General features: G+C 52.9%; 1 protein-coding gene across 2 annotated transcripts in view; it reads left to right on the top strand.

The window, feature by feature from the left end:
• FRRS1L (ferric chelate reductase 1 like) overlaps nucleotides 1-8099 on the top strand; it is a 45606-nt gene extending 37507 nt beyond the window's left edge. For both annotated transcript variants that reach the window (XM_078592826.1, XM_078592820.1), the window contains exons 9-10: nucleotides 5437-5680; nucleotides 6622-8099. In XM_078592826.1, the coding sequence (XP_078448952.1) occupies nucleotides 5437-5680; nucleotides 6622-6794 (417 nt within the window). In that variant the 3' untranslated portion in view covers nucleotides 6795-8099. The remainder of the gene's footprint in view (nucleotides 1-5436; nucleotides 5681-6621) is intronic.
• Nucleotides 8100-16706: the final 8607 nt, after the last annotated feature.

Raw genomic sequence — 16706 nt, forward strand, 5'->3', positions numbered from 1 at the left:
AACCACCGGGCCATCTGCCCCCGTGGCTCCTTGAATGTAAGAAGAAACTGCAGAGCATAATGGTCAGTGCGTACGCGACATTTCCTGCCGTACAAATACGGCCGGAACTGTTCACATGCGAAAATCACGGCGTACAACTCTTGGCGGGTCACGCAATAGTTAAGCTCGGCCCCACTCAAGGTATGGCTGGCGTACGCGATGACTCGTTCCGTCCCATCCTGTACCTGTGACAACACCGCGCCCAGCCCGCTGCTGCAGGCGTCGGTGTCCAAAATAAAATCGGTGGTAAAATCGGGGAAAGCGAGGGTGGGGGCTTGGGTGAGGTGGTCTTTGAGAGTGGTGAAGGCCGTCTGGCAGGCCCCCGTCCACTGATAGGGGTGCTTAGGGGAGGTGAGTTGGGTGAGGGGGCGTGCAATCTCGCTGAATCCCTTTACAAATCGACGATAATAGGTGGCGAGCCCCAAAAATGATCTGATCTCCGTCAGATTCCTTGGCCGTGGCCACTCCACTACGGCGCGTACCTTCTCCGGATCGGTGCGCACGCCTGCCTCGCTGACGCGATGCCCGAGGTACCCCACCTCGCATTGTGCGATGTAACACTTACGGGGCTTGAGCTTGAGATGAGCCGCTCGCAGTTGCTGGAACACCTCTCGTAACCTGGACCAATGCTCAGACAAAGATCTACTGAACACTATCACGTCGTCCAGGTAAATCAGGCACTGTTTCCATTGCAAGCCCCGCATCACCAACTCCATCAGCCGCTGGAACGTCGCGGGTGCATTGGTGAGTCCGAACGGGAGTACTCGAAACTCGAATAGTCCCATCGGGGTGGTGAAGGCGGTTTTCGGCCGATCCTCCTCCGCCATCTCCACCTGCCAGTACCCGGACGCGAGATCGAGGGTGGAAAAATATCGTGCTCCGGCGAGGCTGTCAAAAGTGTCGTCGATGCGGGGTATGGGGAAGGCGTCGCCGAGCGTGACTGCGTTCAGTTTACGGTAATCGACGCAGAACCGGGTTGACCCATCCTTTTTCGTTACTAGTACCACTGGGGCTGACCAGGGGCTCGCCGAGGGCTGAATTATGTTATCGCGAAGCATGTCCCCAACCGCCTCTTTGATCTGGGTGCGTTCGGGTGCGCCCACTCGGTACGCAGGGAGTTTGATGGGTCGGGCTGCACCGGTGTCAATTTGGTGCTTAACAAGGTCGGTCCGACCCACGTCCGAGTCGTGTTCGCTGAATACGTCGGCATACTCCCGCAGTAACTCGCGCAGCCGATCGGCCTCTCCCTTAGGTAAATCCGCCCATGGTACATGTAACGCGTCGAGCAGGGGAACGACCTCGGCTCGGGGAGTCGGGCCGACTCGCCAGGCCAGGTCCTGGTCACCCTCAGGACGACCGGGGTCCTCAGCCCAAAGTGTGAACACCGAGTCGTTAGAGTGGCGTGCGTGCAGGGGGTGTACGGTGGCTATCGGGGTGCGCCGTCGCAGTATCGCTGGGGTACTGTGGGGGTTAAACATCCGCATAAACAATCGGTCCCCATCTGCGTTTTCCAACGTGGCGGATCCCACGACCCCATACCGTTTTGCCAACTCCGGGTGAGGAGTTAGCATTACCTCCCCTGATGGTCGGAGCGCGGGGTCGGTGGGGGATGTTGCCACCGGCACCAGCATCTCGGTGAGCGGCCCGATGGTGACTGCCGTCGCCAGGATAGCGGCCACAGGTGTGAAGCGGGGGCGCGTTGGTTCTCGTCCCAGGAATGGAATCCGCTTGCCGTTGCTCTCCATGGTGGCGCATCGCTGGCGGGGTTGCACGTTGAGTCCCAGCTGTTCTAAGAGGTCGGTACCTGCGATACACTCGTGACACAACGCACTCGACACGTAGAACTCCTGGGTGCACACCTGACTGCCTATGCGGACCTCTAGGGTGGCTCTCCCCAGCAACCCCATTCCGGCTCCGCTCGCCATGTGCAGCGCGCGGTCCGGGGCCTGCAGGTGACGCACGTCGACCCCGATCGCGCTGCAGCGCGCTGCACTCACGAGCGAGGCCACCGCCCCCGTGTCCAGCAGGATTCGGGTACGCACTCCGTTTACCTCCCCTTCCACCAGCGACGTGGTCCCCATGATCCCCGCCACCAGCTCCCGTAGCCAGTCGCCAGGAGTCACCGTTTCCGGGGGTGTTGTTGCTGGAACCTGTGTGGAGATCACTCGCTCGCCATTATCACTACAGCTTGTTCGTGTCGGGGCTACGTCGATTTCACCCCCCGGTGGTCCCCTCTCTAGGGGGGCCTTAGTGTTTGACCTTAGCTCTTATCTAGCTCGGGCGACCTGAGGACAGTCCCTCCTGAGATGCCCTCGCCGATCTTAAACATAACACGTCCGGGGAGGGGTGGCGGCTCCGTAGTGGGTCCCCTGCCCGCTCTCTCTCCCTGTACGCAGTTGTTCCAACTCGGACTCTAATTGGGATACCTTTCCGGCCAGCCCCCCTACTTTGGAGTGTAGCTCACCCATCTCAGACTGGATGGTCTTCACATTTCTATTCGCTTCCTCGCGTATATCTCCTATGCCGGTCTGTAGCCCGGCTACCCAACCCGGGGTTGTCTCGCTGGGTCTCTGGGGCTCCCTTTCCCGTCTCCTTACTGCGATGTCGAGCTCTTCCTCCTCGTCGGAGAGTAGGCTCGCTACGGCGCACTCTCGTTCCCTACCTCGAGGCTGCGCGTGCTCACCCGAGAGTTTCTCGCATTTGCGCGCACGCTCAACGAGGGTGTTAAAGGAGAGGCGTGCACCGTCTAAATTTGGCTGCCACCACGGGGTGCATGCCAAATATCGCTGGACCTTCCCGGCGGCGAGGCCCTCAATTATTTTTGACTCGTACTCCTGGTACGCGAGCTGGGTCAACATGCGTACGTCCTCAGCGTAATCTCGCAGATCCTCGCCGGTTTGGCGGCGGCGTGCCTCTAAGGCCACCTGCACCTCCTCCTCGTCATAGGCGCCGAAGCGTCGTTCGAGTTCGCACATTAATTTTTCCCACTGAGTTTGTGCGCTTGCGGGCAAAGCTTCCACAAAGTCAGCTGCCCGTCCATCTAAATGTAGCTCTAACTGCTGCAACGCCTCCTCATCTGACCACCCATTAACTTTTTTAGCCCCCCTGATGCTGCGGGCAAACGATTTCCGTGATGGAATTCCTTTGCCCGTAAATGTGCATTTTACTTTAACTTGGGTTGGGGGGCCTCTCTCCCTTGGGGGCGCGGGGAATCGTCCCGCTTCTGACACCAATATGTGGGGGCCGTTGGCCCCCGGGTTCCCCCCCGCCATCATCCCCTATTCCGTTTATGTTACCCCACCTCCCTAATACCCGCTAGGGTTTCGCCGGCCTTCGAACGCGACGCCCCTACCCATACGGCTTCACGCAGCGCTCCCCCACTACAAGCATACGTGCGCACGGCATCATCAATCGAACGCCATACTCCCCCTCTTTACACCGCTACGTACAGCTCTCGCACGCTGCGAGCGTGCGCCCGTCTACAGCCCTGTGCGGCACTCGCCTCTACGTCGAATAACCACGTTACCAATGCGCACCCCTATCCGACACGTAGCGAACGTACGCGCACTCCCGCACACAGCTCCCCGCGGCACTCACTCACCACTGAATACCCCCGTTGTGATCGCGCACCTGTATCATACACGTAGTGAACACACGCGCACCCACACGCGCAGCTCCGCGCAGCTCCGCGCAGCGCTCACTCACGTGGCGAACCACTGTGTATGCAGCACCACACACGTTCACACCTCTCTACGTCCGCCCTGACTACTCACGTTATGATCGCGCACCTGTATCCTACGCGGAGCGAACGCACGCGCACACACGCAGCTCTACACGCGACACACAGCTCACAAGATCACACGAGACCACGCTTCGCTATTAATGATTTATTGTCCGCTACCTGGAACTAGATGTTAAATCAGTGAGTCGACGAGGCTGGCCTACGCTGATACCTTTATACCTATTCCCGATTTATCTGCTATGATTCTAATTCACCTTCTTACTCACTGTTGGAAGTATTCGGCGTCCTGTGGCTTTTCCTCTATGCCGTCGGGACACGTCACGCGGACGTCCGGAGGGCAGAGCTGGGAGCCGACTTGCACGCGTGCCTCTTGAAGAGAAGTGAAGAGCCCGATCTCTCCTTTGCCCCCCCTTTTTATCCTCCCTACATCAAAGGGATGCGGCTCCGAGCGGGATGGTGGCCCACAGCTTTTCCTTAACAATGGGCTCGCGCCCTCTAGCACGCGCACCGCGGTTCCGGGCGCCTGTGATATGCTAATCAATGTGCGGCGTTGCGCAGCGCAAATTCCAATCAATCCCTTTCTCACGCAGGCCCCCATTATTGAAGTTCATGCGGCGGTGTCCATCACAAAGGCCCGTCGTGGGAATCTGTGCACGGCTCCCCGCGCGCCTCCCCTCTCCCGATCTATTCATACCTTCAGCTTAATCATTTACCCTCCCCAACAATTGTGCCTGCGCGCTCAAGCGCAACCATCCCAACCTTCCGTGACTATGCGAGAGCCGCCGCATTCCTGCTAATTATGCCGTCCCGTCCCTGCTTGCCTTGTCGACACGTGGGGGTGGGTGTGGGGGATGCGCCTCAACCGCGGTGGCCGAATGCCCCTCGCCGCAACCATACCATCTTAAGGTCGGTCGCAGCGCCGCGGTGCAACGTAGCGTCGGGGGAGGTCATCCAACTCCCTGATCGCCGGAAACCGTGAGAGTTAATCCCGATAAGGGTCTCTCGGATAAAAACCGGTCGATCAGGTGTCCTCCCCTTCCAGCTCTATGGGGGGGGGGAAATGCGTGCGGGTGTGTTCATGTGAGGTGAGGTGAGGGGGACGAGGGGTCGGCTCCGTCCCTTGGTGGTGGCGAGGTCGGGGATGGGGCGCCTGCTGAACGGCTTTGTGGCGGCGGCATCACACAGGCGTTGGCTGGTTATTGCTTGGACGGGTGACCATCATGCACATCATGTTGCTGTAAGCTTCTTCACCAGCTTGCACTGATAAGCTTTGAAGTATGGTCATTTCACCACCACGACCAACATGGTGTGGGAAAGGTCCTCATTCAGCAGTGCATTGCCTTAAGGGCTGTATGCGTCCTCGAGAGTAACATCTACAGGGTGGTGCAGATGTCTTGTGACCACCAATTAATTCACCCAGAACATGTCATTCCGTTGCATATTAATTTGTTTTAAATAAACTTTACTTTAAATTTTTTTAAGTTTTTGAGAATTAAATGGAGGTCACAAGACATCTGGACTAACCCTGTATTCTGTGTCCAACACCACAACACTCCAGTACATATGATCCACTGTGCGTGCAGTTGTTGTTGTTGTTCCAGGCACAAGGTGGCAGGTCGTTGATGAGTGCGCGCTTGCCGTGGTTTTGCTCGCAGGGTGGAGACGACGTGATGGCGTGCGTGCACTTCAATGGGCACGTGCGCGTGCAGCACTACAACAACGTGGGGCAGTGGGTACGCGAGCAGCCACGCAACCCCGCACGCGACGACGAGGCCATCTACGAGAGCGGGCGCGTCACCTGCCGCTTCAAGCGCGCGCTCGCCGCTCACCGCAACGACGCCATGGTGGACCTGCACCTCAGCTGGTACTACCTGCTGGCCTGGGGCCCGGCAAGCCACGGTGAGCTCCCCTGGCGGGCGTCAGAATGCGATGCCGGTGCCGTGGGTCCGTCTTGATCATTCGTCTTTGGCTCTTTAAAGAAAAGCTTAAACTGCCATCAGTCCTCAAGTATCTGTAGCTGTTCACCTAAAAGTTTCACATTATCTAGCGTCCTCTACTCCAGCAACAAATTTGTTCTTCCCTGAGTTGACCTTTATTCTCTGGGAAGGTCACCTACTAGATCTGTCCCCATTACAGACTCCTGTATCTCAAAAGATGATAATATTATATTCTTGGTTCTTTCGGTAAAGTCACGTAGAAAGGGAAATAATAAAATAATAAAAATATCAAAAAATACAATTCTCCCGACGTTTCGACTGCAACACAAGCAATCATCATCAGGTGTGAATTCCAGTCGAAACGTCGTGATAATTTTATTGTTTTATATTTTTATTATTTTATTGTTTCCCTTCTACGTGACTTTACCGAAAGAACCAATAATATGAATCCCTGCAGTCATGAAAGCTTTAAATCAAAATTTATTATAATAAATGACAACTACTTAAGAGTAGTTGTCATCTCCCCTTGTCATTTTATTATTTCCCCGTGGACGTAATTATCCACTGTATGTGCGTCCATGTGTGTGACTACACTGCCGACAGGCCCTCTGCTCAACATCTCACGCTAACAATCCGCCCTGTGCGTTCCCCTCCAGTGAGACCACCCTCTCTCCCCCAACACCTGTTATGCGACTCCTTCACATATAATTGTCGTACATTGTGCAGTACTTGTTATGAATGAATTAGACACGCTAACTCGGCTCCAATTGGGCAGAGAACGGCTCGTAACAAGACGTGACATCTCGCGTATCTCCTCCACGGTGAATATAATGTCACCTCCTGTCACTTTCCAAGTGAAGATTCGCCGCATCCCGTGTCCCGCTGCGCTGCCGCGGTGTGCAGGGCTGTTGACTCGGCACGACATGGACACCCCGCCCGTGACAGACTCGCCCGTGAGCGTCTTCCGCTACGAGGACGTGTACATGCCGTCGGCCGCCTACCAGACGTGCTCGTCACCCGGCTGCCTGCTCGTCATCGTGGCGATCACCTTCTACACACTCATGGGCGTGCCGTGACGGTCGCGACCAGGACGGCCGGAGGGGTGGGGGGGGCACGCTTCGGTATATGTCGCGTGCCGAGCTCTCTCTTCCTCTCTGTCGTGATCTACTCTGAGCCGTGTATTTTTTGAGCCGATTGGCTGGGCTTCCTTAATCAAGTGGGTCCACCCCCGCACTCTTGTGCCCCCCACTGCAGTCGATGCTGTTGTGTCAGGTGACAAACAGCGCTTTATATATTCACATCCAACGACGCTTCCACAACGGCGACGACACAAATATAAGACTATTCACTTCCGCGAACTGCAAGCAGCAGTGGCTCAATAAAGGTTCGACACCCATAAATGGGTTTAGTCCCACCTATTCATGACTACACCTGTCTCTTGCCCGAACGGGAACCTGTAACCACCACCTGCCTTCCCATCTGATGTCAGTGCTGTCACTGTCACCGACTCTCGTAGGTCAGTTTACTGCAACTCACCTGCATGGCCACCACACCCATTGTCTGTGAGCGTCGCACACTCAGCGTCACGTTCGCGATGCATCCTGGTGGGCCTCACTGACGATGTGCCAAATCAGACCGCTCCGTGTTTCCAGGCAGCGCCACCCAGAAGGGTGCGCGCATTGATGCTAAAATGGCTCTGGCACCTTCTGGGCAATGAAATGCACGAGAATGCATCCATGATTAATATTGATTAATAATAGCAATTTCGGTTTATACGTTGAATAATTGTGGTCACGTCTCCAAAAGTTATGGTACAATGTGGAGAAACGTTTCTGCTGCCTCATTGAGTCTAAATACTGTTGGGAGTGTCCTGATTTGGGATGTTCGTTCAAATCCTTCGGAATAGATATGCATGGTACATAGAACTGCAGTGCCCAGGGGAAACCCGTGCATAGGAAAGAGAGATGACACTCAAACTGCTCATGAGTGTGCCGGCAACCTGCTTGCTCTACTGTCAAGTATTTGAGGTGCTTTCACTAAATCAGCCTGAGGGAGGCTTTGGGGCAGTGTTTGTCCTGGGCTGTTATCGTGTTCGTGTACCTAGCTGTGCTTCGTAATTAAGTTGACATTACCATCCTCGTCACATTTTGGACTGCATGTTGCATACATTTTCCACGTTTAAAATGTTCTCTCGAAAAACGTAATATTTACTATAGTTAGTAAAAAAAAAATGTGATTATTGATTAAAAAATATATATTGTATAACACTGTTAAGATGGGGTATTTTAACAATATACTAAGCCGTAGTTTAGATCATGAGGATGACACATTCTTACTGTATAACGTTCCACAGTTGCCAAATAGAATACAGTACTCAAATATGGCCTCACGTCTACGTCGATTAACAAGGTAATTGCTATTTAAAGCTTTCGTGACTGCAGGGATTCATCTTCTTGGTTCTTTCGGTAAAGTCACGTAGAAGGGAAATAATAAAAATAAAACATAATTAAATAATTCTCACGACGTTTCGGCCACAACGCAAGCAGCCGTCCTCAGGTGAAGAACAGGTCTGTCGGGAAGACAGCGTCTGAACATTCGGGAAGACAGCGTCTGAACATTCAGATGCTGTCTTCCCGACAGACCTGTTCTTGACCTGAGGACGGCTGCTTGCGTTGTGGCCGAAACGTCGTGAGAATTATTTTATTATGTTTTATTTTTATTATTTTTTTATTTCCCTTCTACGTGACTTTACCGAAAGAACCAAGAAGAAGGTAATTGATGTGGTAGACGCAGCAGTATTTATTCTTAATAAGTAATAATCTCATCATGTCTATTGTAACAATGGGGTTTATGTGAGCAATAACACGAGCACGTCCGGCAGCTCGCTTTGCTTCCTGACCGGTTTTTATTTGCAGCCTTGTTTGATGAGTTATGTTCGGGTTAGACACCATCGGAGCTGCGCTCGTTATTTTTGGATGAAATCGGCATCGGCACTCGCACGATACAACCAAGTTCAGTGTTCATTGGTTGCAGGTGTGTGGACACACCAAAGACAAACTCAGGAGCTGCTCAGTATGTCAATGAACCTCACCGCGAGTCACTTTGGAAACTTTGTATGACCATTACGATGAGCCCCTTTAAGTTTGTTTTAACTTACACCACGTCCAAATGTGACAGTATCTCAGTTGGAGCTGAGAGGATGGGTAAAATAGCAAGCATAAATTGGGATTGGCGAAAGGATCTTTTGTGCTAGAGTTATTTAATTCTCAAAGTGAATTACTCATCTGGCGTGCAGCTGGTTGCATGCCTTTGTGTGGGGCGCCAGTAACAAAGCCATGCCATGATTGAGAGAAAAACTGGACCCAAAGCCATAACATCAGTTATCGCCGCTCATTCACAACGTGTTTGCCCAGCACTCCTCCATTCGCCTCCGATTCCCTGTGGTCCCATATGCCTTCGTCTGCCGATGAAATGGGGCCCTTTTCACGTGGGGCGAGGCTTCACTGGGGTCTTGTCATGGGTCTGTCGCAAGGAGTGAGAATAGCCTCAAACTGCCACAGTCGTTGTAGCGTGATCTGGGTCACTGCACTCGTTGTACCAGTAAACACATGTGCTTACATTCGTGCTTTTTCTGAAACGGTATACCACATATACAGCACAGTGTTTGTATTTGCCATTCACTCCTGAGTGTAGTTCAGATAATCACTAAAGTTCGTACTTGTTCTCGTCACTACGGTATTGGTGATCACGCACTGGAAATAACTAGTCGTGTAAAAATGACATTTTATTTTTCCCCATCGCTGAGAGCAAAAACAAGATGTCTCATCATGATCTATCCGCTGATGGATTGAGGCCTCTTTGCGACATCGCGCTCCCTTGCGATCCCTTTGACGCCACAATCCATCTCGCTGATGCACACTAGCGCTCTCCTCATGGCTCCATCTCAAAGGTGGTCGTCCTCTCGTGTGATCCCTCCTTTTGTAGCCCTTCTGTAAGCCGTCTTGTCCAGCAGTCATTTTCCCTTCCAGCAATGTGTCCCACTAATGTAGTTTTTATTACGTCATTACGATTTCTCTAATTTGTTCACTAATCCACGTGTTGCCCATTTCATCTCTCGGTATAATACTAATAATAAGATGTCTCCACGACAGAAATAACTGTTGTTTTCACTTCTCCTTGACAAAGTGGTCACTTACACGAATGGCAATGAAATAAAAATGATCCCTCTCTTCACCAGTCTCTCCTGCGGGTGTGCAGTCTTGTCGTGTTTCATTGCTTTTCATGATGCCCCAAAGGCCACTCCTGTACATTTGTAGTAGGTCTGAGTCGTAGACGTTGTTCCTTTTAGAGGTGTAGTGAGTTCCAGGGAGACTGACGACGGAGTCGAGGCAGCACACTCTTTTATTCAACTCAAGGGCAGTAACAATACTTGAAGGGGTAACGGCCCCTTCACCCGTACTAGATGGGAAAACACCCCTAGCACTATTTCCCCTGTCCTATTCCCAGTCCTCTAATAGTGCTATGGGAGGCTATCTGATCCGGCCCTGGTAAAGCACGGATCCCGGCACCCAGCTAACCCGGCCTTGCTCTTACAAGAGCAGAAGTCCAGAAGCTCTTGGGGCTGCGCCACTGGCTTGCCCTGCTCGGCCCTGACAAGGGCAGCGAGACAGGGGAGTCCCAGGGCCTATTCTGCCGGTCTTCAGACTTCACTGGTAAGCTTCTTCCACACTGGCGCCGAGCTCTCTGGCTCCCCGCCTTTTATAGGAATCCCCTCCGAGGGGTGGAGTTATGGGGGATCACAGCGCCCCCATGGCCCCCCAGGGTTAACGGATGCGGACGTGGATGTAGACACCCGTGTGTGGGTGCAGACACCCTTGTGTTTTCTGTCCGCCCTTCTCCCCGTAATAACCCCTACATCACCCCCCCTGTACAGCCCGCAGCCATCCCGGCTGCAACAAAACCCCTCAAAAGCCAACAACAATAAAGACTTAACACAGTCAACACGTGTGTGCCCCATAACAATAACAAGGGTAACAAACAACCGACAGCCCCCTATAAATACCCCAGCCCCAACATGCAAACATATGTACAGAGTGTGATTCCCCACCCCCTCCCAAAATTTTTTTTAAAAAAAGGTGAGCGAGCACCACGGCAGCGGAACACGCGCGGGAAGCAACTCACAACAACCGGCGCGTCTTGGCGCGTGTCCGTGCAGCGGGCCCGTCACAAGGGCCCGACCTGGTCGGGCCGGCGGCGGGTGTTGACAGTTCAGGCGCACGGCCCTCCGGCTTCTCGGACGAGCCTGCGCTGACCCCCTCGGGGGAGGCTGGCGGCCGAGAGGGCGTTAATCCTTGGACCCCTGAAGGCGGAAAAGTTAGAAGCGGATCAGAGGCTGGTGGTGAACCCGCCCTCCAGGAGTCAGTGGACCCCCCACATGTTCGGCCATAGTTGTGAGAGGAAGCATGTGGCACAAAGAACGGCTTCAACCGTGAAGGGTGGACGAACCACCGACGCTTCCCCCATTTAATGCGAACACATTGGGGTCGCACAACCTGCACAATTTCCACGGGGCCCCTCCATGGTCGCAACAGCTTAGACGAGGTAGCCAATTCTAGATTTGAAGCTTTCGTGACTGCAATGATTCAAATTCTTAGGTTTTTTCGGTAAAGTCATGTAGGTAAAAACATAAAAAGTAAAATAAAATAAAAATCACGACGTTTCGGAGGCAACACAAGCCTCCGTCTTCAGGTGGTACCGTCACAGCCACGACAGCTGTATCAAGTAAATGAGAGATTTCAGGAGTTACCACTGAGTTTATATAATGGTCGGAGAAGGTGGTGGGGCAAGGGCCGCATACTTATTATTAATATGGTAAGGTGAGGCTTGAGACTAAGAATAGACTGCATAACAAAGGCTGAGCCTTTGTTATGGAGAGATGCGGTTTGTGACTCAACCTGTAACAAGAAGACCACCACTAAACATGGTAAAACAGTAATGGTTGTCTGTCAAATAAGATAGGCAAATAAGTGTAGTTAAATCTTTTTGCATGGTTAATCACATCTTTCCAATGATTACTCAGTTTGTAACCGTCATCACGGTTGAAATTATGTCTGTGCTTGTATATTTGTATGGCTTCGTGTACAAACCTTTGATGGTAGCCAGCAAGTTTGCAGAGAACCTTGGTCTCGGAAAATACAATTTCATGAGAGCCCACCGAGTTGTAGCAATGATCGGCAACGGCCGAAGAATCAGTTCTGCCGTGTTTCAGATCTGACTTGTGCTCGCGGACACGATCAGAAACATGACGTTTCGTTTCTCCAATGTAGCAATCACCACAAATGCAACTCAATTTGTAGACTCCAGGATACTGTAAGTCAGGAACGACATCCTTCACAGATGGAATCAAATCACGGATTTTATGCACTGTACTGAATCGGACTTGGATCTTATGTTTGTTTAGAATTTTGGAGATCTTTTTGGTCACGCCTGCTATGTATGGCAACGTGATAGTTTTGGTCGGAGTTTCATGTGGCTGTTTCTGTATGTTGGGAGAGACAGCTTGGCGGATAGTGCGGTCAGAGTATCCGTTCATCCTGAGGGCCCGATGTACATGTCTTAATTCACCGGCCAGGTGGTGTTGGTCAGCAATGCCATGGGCTCTGTGGTATAGCGTTTTGATGAGAGAATTATTTTGAGATGGGTGGTGGTGGGAATCCGGTTTCAAGTAGGAATCTGTGTGGGTGGCTTTCCTGTAGACAGAATGTCCCAAGGATCCGTCAGGCCTCCTCTCAAACAGAATATCCAAGAATGGTAGTTTACCGTCTTTCTCCACTTCCATGGTGAATCTGATGGATGGGTGTCTAGAATTGATGTGGTCCAAGAAGTGGTTCAATGCTGGGAGGCCATGTGGCCAGATGACGAAAGTGTCGTCCACATACCTCTTCCACAAGGAAGGACGCAGGGTGGATGTCTGGATGGCGTCTGATTCAAACTTTTCCATGAACATGTTGGCTATAACTGGTGACAAGGGGGAGCCCATAGGGGTACCCTCATTCTGTTTGTAGAAGGTGCCATTCCAGGTAAAATAAGTGTTGGTGAGGCAATACCTAACCAGCGCAGGTACATCAGAATTCAATCCATGTTGGACTAAGTCCTCAATTATTGTTAGGGTGTCCGGTACTGGGACTTTGGTGAACAAAGATACTACATCAAAGCTGACGAGGATGTCATCAGGAGATAGTACCATGTCCTTAACCATAGAGACTAATTGGGTTGAGTTGAGTACTGCCGAAGAGGTCTTGCCTGTGAAGGGGAGCAGAGTATCTGATAGAAAACGGGCTAGTTTGTACGTAGGAGAGTTTATCGTCGACACGATGGGTCGTAGCGGGGTGCCAATGGCACCTGGGGACAGTGTAGCCACGCTCTGTCGCCCGGGTGCCATTCGTGCGTGTGTGACCGGCGCAATCGCAACCTTTCATTCGCCTTCTGGCGAGAGTCAGAGTTTTGAATAGCCGCCTCCCGTGCCTCAGCCAACTTGAGGATATTAAATTTAACATGGTCAGCCAATTTGTACTTAGCGTGTGGTGTGGAAATTATCAGCTGGGTCGCGACAGGCGGGTCAACTTCGCGGCCATACATTAAAAAAAATGGCGAGAATCCGGTCGCTGCATGAGGAGCCATCCTGTAAGCTGCCAGAACTCCCGGGATCTGAAGGTCCCAATCGGTTTGGGACTCAGATACCTGGTGGGACAGCATGGATGTAATAGTCCTATGCAGGCGTTCTACCATCCCATCCGTTTGTGGGTGGTAAGGGACAGTACGAATTTTCTTCGTACCGGGAAGCTCACACACCTCGTGTAAAAGGGAACTAGTGAAGTTCTTTCCCTGATCGGTCAACAATCGTTCCGGAGCGCCCTTGTCGAGGACATAGCCCTGGACAAAAGCCTCCGCAACGGCTGCTGCCGACTGGTTGGCGAGGGGCCAAGCCATAGGCCATCGCGTGAAATATTCCACGCCAACCAGTAGGTACTTATTACCCCTAGGCGTGGAAGGGAACGGCCCCAAAATATCAAGAGCGACAAGCTCATTAACCCGGGTGACCGAAATAGACTGGAGCGGTGGGCTGGCTCCCCTTGCTGGCGGCTTCCGTTGAGCACACTGGGTACAAGACTGCAAGAGATCGTCCACATCCCTTGCCATGCCCGGCCAAAAGAAATTAAGCTGGAGCATGGCAAGGGTTTTGTGGGTGCCCAGGTGCAGGAGCCGCTCATGAGCAGCCCATACAGCCCTACCCCTCAACGTGGAAGGCACCACCAGCCTGTGGCGGCGGATCGTCCCGTCCCAATGCATGAGGAGGCCCTGGCACAACCCCCATGAGTCAACGCCCGACCTCCCCTGACCGAATCCTCTCGCGCGACGCCGTAGCGCCAGGAGAGAAGTATCCTCCATTTGGAGGCGCCCCACTCCGCACCTGACAACCCCAGTAGGGAATCCTTCCCTCCCATTTCAATAGGGCCAACGCTCGAAGGAGCCTCAACGGCGGCCGCAAGGACCCGATCCTGGCCGTCGCTCGCAGATTTGCAACGCCCCGAGCCCAAGAAACAAGTGCAATCCGAAGTGGCCGGAAGGCACGACAGGGCATCGGCATTAGTGTGGCGAATCCCCTTGCGATATGTTGTTTCGAAATCGAAATCCTGAATGATCTCCAGCCATCGGGATAATTGCCCTGATGGCTGGTTAATACGCAGGGCATACTGCAATGCCGCATGATCTGTACGGACGGTGAAATGCCGGCCGTACAGATATGGCCGGTACTGTTGAATAAAGAAAACAATAGCCAACAGTTCACGGCGGGTGACGCAGTATCTTTGCTCGGCAGGAGACAATACTCTACTACCGTAAGCCACTACGCGCTCCACGCCACCAACAACTTGGGAAAGCACGCCCCCAATCCCCGTATTGCTCGCGTCCGTGTCGAGCACGAAAGGTACAGAAAAATCGGGGTAACTCAACGGCGGGGCCCCCACCAAGGCGTCACGAAGAGAGTTAAAGGCGGCCTCCTCTTCCGGCCCTCAATGAAACTTCACCCCCTTTGCCGTTAAGGCATGTAACGGCTTAGCGATGGAAGCGAACTCCACGACAAACCGCCGGTAATATGAAGCAAAACCGATGAAGCTCCTAACCTCCCCCACCGAGGTGGGAGTCGGCCAGGAGCTGACACAACGCGTTTTGGCGGGATCGGTTGAGATACCTGACCGTCCGACGATGTGACCCAAATATCTCACAGATTCGTGGAGCAAATGGCACTTTTGTGGTTTAAACTTCAAATTAGCTGCACGCATTTTGAGAAAGACGGCCCGAAGCCTATCAAGATGTTCCTCGAATGTCCTACTAAATATGATCACGTCGTCTAGGTAAATCAAACAGCTGAGTGGAGCCCCATAGGCAAACAATTAAATTGGAAGAGGCCGTGCGGCGTTCGAAAAGCCGTTTTGGGCTTCGATTCGTCATCCAAAGGAAGTTGCCAAAAGCCTGACAGCAAATCCAAGGTGGAGAAGAATCGTGATCCAGCCAGGGCATCCAGAGATTCATCCATTCGAGGAAGCGGGTAAGCATCGGCCACCGAGATTTTATTCAAACGCCGAAAATCAACGCAGAACCTTAGGGACCCATCCTGCTTTTTAACCAACACTATGGGTGCACCCCAAGGGCTAGTTGAGGGAGAAATAATGTTAGAAGCCAGCATGTCATCTACAGCCGATTTGACATGATACTTTTCGGCGGGACTTAACCGAAAAGGATTTTGGCGGAAAGGAGCGTTGTCACCGGTGTCAATATGGTGGCGCAGCAATTTTGTACATCTGTTATCATATTTGTGCTTACTAAAGACGTCGGAAAATTCTCGCAAAAGGGTACGCAATTTAGCACGTTGTGAGTCAGATAGGTCAGGTGTCTCAGCACAAAGCGCCTCCAGCCAACCCTCGTCATGGTCTGACTGCAGTTGCGGCTGAGAAGCGGTGGCCACCTGGCCAATGATCGGCGTTTCCGCAGGTACCGGAATCGCGTGTGCGAACACGGTTCCTTGGGAAACCACAGCCGTCCGTGTCCCGACATTGAGGACCGTGATGAACGGGTCCTCATCCCCTTTAACAATTGTCTGGGCCGTCACCAAATCTGGCCCATTCACCCCGGCCCTAGACGGCCCCAGCAAAATTCCCTGGTCCAAGACCCCTTTAGCGAACGGTCGACGCAACCGCAGGGGCACGAGCATCTGTGCCCCTGGGGGTACACGCACCGTTCGAGCAACGAGCGCCTGTACCGTTGCACAGGCTGTACGCAAGGCAGGGGTGGAGGGCAAGAACGTCATACGTCGGCCCGATGGAAGTTCGATGCATCGCTGGTCAATTAAAATTTTGACAGGCATTTTGGCCAAAAAGTCTGTCCCCAACAGGCACGGAATTGCCAGAGAGGAAGAGACCAACACCGGCCCAAATAATTTAATATCCCCGATAGAAATTTGCGCTCGAATTTGGCCGATGATACCTAACGAGCCACCGTTTGCAGCGTAACACGGTATGTCGACGGGGAGCAACGGGCGACTCTGAAGGGGCAGGATATTATAAATTATATCGGAAACGATAGTTGCCGATGCTCCCATGTCAATCAATACCCGTACTTCCACCCCATCAATGTGCCTTGTGACAACGGACGACCCCGCCGACGCAGCCACAACACGGTGAGCCAACTCGGACCATTGGCCCTGTTGGAGCGCCCTCCCCATCAAGCCGCGACCCGACGCACCAGCACCCGAACCCCGAGAATTGTGTGTCGGGGCATGTGAGAAAGAAGTGGGTGTGCGTGCAGGCCGAACATGTGGGGTGCCACGACTTGCCGGAGGATGTTGTGGAGGCTTTTGAAGAGGGCCGTCCTCAGCCCCAGTTCTTGCCCCGCGCTGTCGAGGAGCCCGGCATCCCAAAGCCAAGTGGCCC

This window comes from Lampetra planeri, chromosome 1, assembly GCF_965212315.1.
Source record: "Lampetra planeri chromosome 1, kcLamPlan1.2.h2, whole genome shotgun sequence".
NCBI lineage: Eukaryota > Metazoa > Chordata > Hyperoartia > Petromyzontiformes > Petromyzontidae > Lampetra > Lampetra planeri.